The sequence below is a fragment of the Primulina eburnea genome, chromosome 1 (assembly GCF_022965805.1).
Source record: "Primulina eburnea isolate SZY01 chromosome 1, ASM2296580v1, whole genome shotgun sequence".
In the NCBI taxonomy this organism is placed as follows: domain Eukaryota; kingdom Viridiplantae; phylum Streptophyta; class Magnoliopsida; order Lamiales; family Gesneriaceae; genus Primulina; species Primulina eburnea.
The window spans coordinates 40,204,805-40,209,432 of NC_133101.1; the positions used below are offsets into that span (position 1 = coordinate 40,204,805).

Consider the following 4,628-nt stretch of genomic DNA (forward strand, 5'->3'; position numbering starts at 1 on the left):
GGCCAATCTGTTTCAAGGCCGGCCCATATAACTCTTGAACAGCTTCTCTCACCATTTCTGGATCAATCCCGTGCATGTTCCGAGCGGGGAGTTGGTGATGGTAGTAATTTGCCCCCCTAGCTTGGAACCCTGCATTAAAACCAAAATTACCTCCTGGGAAGCCCCCATCCACTCTTTGATGATCCATGTGCGATATGTCATCATAAACTCCCGGTTGGTACAGAGGATTGGTCACGCTGTACACTTGAGTAACTGGTTGTTTCGAGCTCCCCACTCCATGAGCACGTGGATATGGCTGAGATCTCCCCCCTAAGGTTAATTCTCTCTTGTGAGGTGGTGTATACCTTCTCTCTGGATGATTTGGGAGAGTAAACTCTGGGCGGCGGGGATCGCCAGCCCTTGAGTTTCCCACTCCCTGATCGGATTCATGAACTTGGTTGCTTCCCTGGTCAGCCTCTTTGACAGTGGTATTGTGCTCTCCTCGAAGGGACTGACTCGGCTTACACAAAATGGTTTTCAAACAGTCAGCCATCGCCTTAGACAATGCCAGTGAGATTTCCTCAATCTTTGTAGCAGTCAGTTCTTCAATCACCCTGTTTGAGACTTGATCATACGTAGTAGGAATATGTAAATCCATTTCTTTAACCTGTGGTTCAACAGCGTGTTGCTCTGGCTGAGGCGCTTGAGTTCCCTCTTGATTCGCCAGAGACTCCCCACCCTCCTGATTCAGGTTTTCCTTTCTTCTTGGCGGCATAGTGAGGTCCCACTGGGCGTGCCAAAAATATGTTTGCACAATATTAGGTGTTGCGGGCGTGCCAGGTGCGAAAGTGCACCGATTTGTGTGAAAATGTTAAAAATCTAACTTCTAAAAACAAACGAAAGTGAATTCTAAATTTGACCGTCGGTTCTAATCTCCTAAAACAACTATAACGCCAAAATGAAGAAAACTATTGGAATTTGAGGATTAAACCCCTGATATTGTTTATATTTTCAATAAACCGTAGGAATTTACAAGACATAAAAATATAACAAATAGAGTTGATGAAATCTAAAACGAGAAGACGTAAATTGCTAGAAATATGCTGGAAAGCTTGAAAAATTATTGCTTGAATATTGGAATTTTAGCAGAGTGCTTTTGCAGATTTGTCTGTAGAGTTGTGTTGTGTTTAGTCAGTGTTTGCCGATCTTTTTTCTCCCCATCGCTGTGTCGTTTCACTCCACTCCCCCATGATTCACGTCCCCGCTTTTCACGCCACGATCACAACCTCCCACGTTCTTCTCTCCTTTGGCGCTCTTGACCAGTTTTTGAATCGATAAAAATCCATCCGCCACACTTAACGGGCCTATACAATTTAATTGGGCTTGTGATTAATGTGGGCTTCATAATTAATTATTTTTAGCCCAAACAGATGGTTTAACGGTTGCTTACACTTCTCAGTTCCGCAACAGCAGGTAACGGCTGTAGTGGTGCCACCAACCCGAATGGTTGCAGCACCCTCATCGCAGGACTACTGGCCTATCAAAAAGGTTTTGACGTCTTCGGATGTTGATCCTAATCATCCTTTTCTACCATTGCCTCGTAGGTCTCTAGAAGAACATATTCTTGTGCATTGGCTGCCACAAGAAAGGGAAAGACTGGGAAAAGAAGAGCAAGTGTCAATAAATGCTCGAGATTATGATACAGGTGATATTCATGGGATGAAGTTGAAGTGGCGAGGGAATTACTACAACCTCATTGGGAAGTGGGGAAATATTGTAAGAAATAAAGGACTTGAGGTTGGAAAAGAAATCATAATAAGATGGACAAACAATTGCTTATACTTCTCAGTTCCAGAGGAGCGTAATACCCCAACATCATCTGGACATGATAATTGGCCTATTAAAAAGGCACTAACATTGTCTGATGTGGATACTGCTATAAAGGCCCTGTAAATCCTTACTTTGAAAATTTGCGAGAAATTTAAAATTTTTCTTTTATAATAAATGGAGTGCCTCATTCATACCAAAAACTGATAAAATATTTAACGTTCAAAATAGCAGCGGAAGAAATTAATAATTGCCAAAATCACAAGTTAAAGTATTCAACAACTGATAAAATGTTTGAGCATAAAAAAAATGGCAAGTGCTGAAACTGATGTCCTCGGGTTCCACTACTGCCGACCCAAGCTAGCTCACTGGTCCCCGCCCTCGGCCCCGGCATCATCAGTACCTGCAACAATCAAGTCTAGTGAGTCTAAAGACTCAACATGCATATATCGTAAATAACAAGTAAATAAAAAGTAAAATTTCATGCAAGTGAAAATATCATGTCATGAGGTATATCGTAAAAATGTCGTGGCACAATTAGTTATAATACGTGCATAACTGAACTGAAAATCAAAGTGAAAATGTTTGCTCCTTGGAGCTCTGTACTGAAATAGCCTGTAATAATTTTTCTGGTGAGATTATGGTCTACGCATGTGGTCCCTGAACTAAACTGACCGGTAACTGGCGACCGGGCCTGTAACTGGCGACAGGACTTAGTAATGTACGTCTTATCAGACCACTACCACAGTACTGGGTGAAACAACTGAACTGACCGGTAACTGGCGACCGGGCATGTAACTGGCGACAGGACTTAGTAATGCTCTCATAACCGGTAACTGACGACCGAACCGGTAACTGGCGACCGGATTTAATCATGATAGTAAAGTGACCACAAGCAATATCGCATAAATCTCAAAATGAATATTTGCACGTAATATAATTAATCAACATAATTAAATATGAACAATTTCGATCTTCTTGCATTAAAATCATGTACTTACGATATTTAAAAATACATATATGACTTGATTGAAGAGTGAAAGAAGATATAAAATGCCTTGGTTTGTTTTGACAGAAAACAAACGAAACAAGGACGCGGCGCGGCGGAGACGGAGTGCTCTTCACTTTCTCACTTTTTCTCTCTTAACTCCTTTAAATTAAGCATGCACCATAATTATTATAATAGCGTAAAATCGTAAACGTGATGCATGAACATTTAAAAATATCATGATTTGTGCTCAGGGCGCTGCCATGACCAAAAATCTCACCCCGGATGTAAAATGACCATTTTGCCCCTGAAAACCCAAAAATTACCATTTTACCCCTGGACCTCTAAAATTGACCCGAAGCTTACCAAACTTCTTAAAATGACACATAACATTTTTAAACGTATCCCTAGACGTAAACTCAAGCCAAATTCAAAACTTAACTCATTCGTTTTAAAAATTGGACCGGAATCCCGGTTTTAACCCGAACCGAAACAAAAATTATCTAAAACTTTCCCAACTTCTTTACCATAATTTACAACCACTTAATAGGTCCTAAATTACTGTCATTAACCTGCTAAACCTCGGCTGAAATTTCCAGAAAATGCACAACACTCTCGGCCAACACCTAAACCATACTACTTGCAACACATGGCCCCCAATTTCACTCCCTTTCGGTCCCCTCTAATCTCACCACCTGTCCACCCCTTTAAATCTCTTCTTATGTCCGTAAGGGACCTGCTAACTAAGACCATCCAAGGAGAAATGATGATGTACGAGATTGTATGTGACTCCCGATCGCTAACGCAATTTCTTCCCATCAATCTACATCTCCAAGATCCGAACTCCTCCCTCATCCAGATGCCTATGATCCACTCCTAACATCATACCAGTCATGACAAAGGCTGAGACAAGGCTGGGTTTGCCCATGCACAGCAGCAGCCCTTGCCCGACAGACTCGAACCACCCAAGTCCCAAACTCTCGATTCTTCACTCGTAAACGTCCAGCACATTTTCTAAACCTCAGGACAACAACTTGACACCACCAACAGCTTCTAGATAATAAAGAATCACAGCCCCTTGCAACAAATTTTGAAAAACGTGAGTATCATGCATGCTAATAGCCAAGTTTCATGAAAGCTTAACCGAAAACGTAGTTACGGAATAGATCGAGTGATGAACATGCATAAACTTGAATTTTCAATGTATATAGGACGTGAATGATGAGAAATAAGAGATGCAAGCGTGCCTTATGATGAATGATCTGGGATAAAAAAATCGATGACTCACGGCCGAAGTGGTGAGCTTTTTGCTTGAGGGAGAAACGGTGACACCGAAGTTTTAGTGGCAGCAATTCACGAGGAGATTTCTGGTTGGAGGAGGGTGTCGGCTGTGGTGGGATTTAGGTTTAGGTTAATCAGCACCTTAGGTAGTAATTAAATAGATAAATAATAGATAATGATGGGCTTTAAAATAACAATTAAAAGTTTACAAGCTAATTAATCCCAAAAAGCTTAAAAGCAGACCCATTAAATCCAAACACACTCCCGAAAAATATTTCGTGTTGAAAAGATTTTGAAAATATTAGCCGAACCATTAAAAAGTCCCCCGATTGGATAAAATTTGCGTACCGTTAAAAATTAAAAACATGCGGGTAAAATTACCCAAAAATTTTTATTTTTGAAAAAAATGCACTTTAAAACGCTTCGATGTAATTTATAAAAATAAATCGTGTAATAAAATAATTTTCCAGAAAATTCTCAGGTCTCTGATCCTCATTCGAATGTGAAATGAACCTAGAAACCCTGATGCATGAACTTTTAAAATTTCATGAAT

The 4,628-nt window shown here is 40.5% G+C and overlaps 1 protein-coding gene across 1 annotated transcript; it reads left to right on the forward strand.

Annotated features, from left to right (window-relative positions):
- Window positions 1-1,482: 1,482 nt before the first annotated feature.
- On the forward strand, window positions 1,483-1,932 carry LOC140806988 (putative B3 domain-containing protein At3g28853). The gene has a single exon (XM_073163604.1). The coding sequence runs from the start codon at window positions 1,483-1,485 to the stop codon at window positions 1,930-1,932; it is 450 nt and encodes a 149-aa protein (XP_073019705.1).
- Window positions 1,933-4,628: the final 2,696 nt, after the last annotated feature.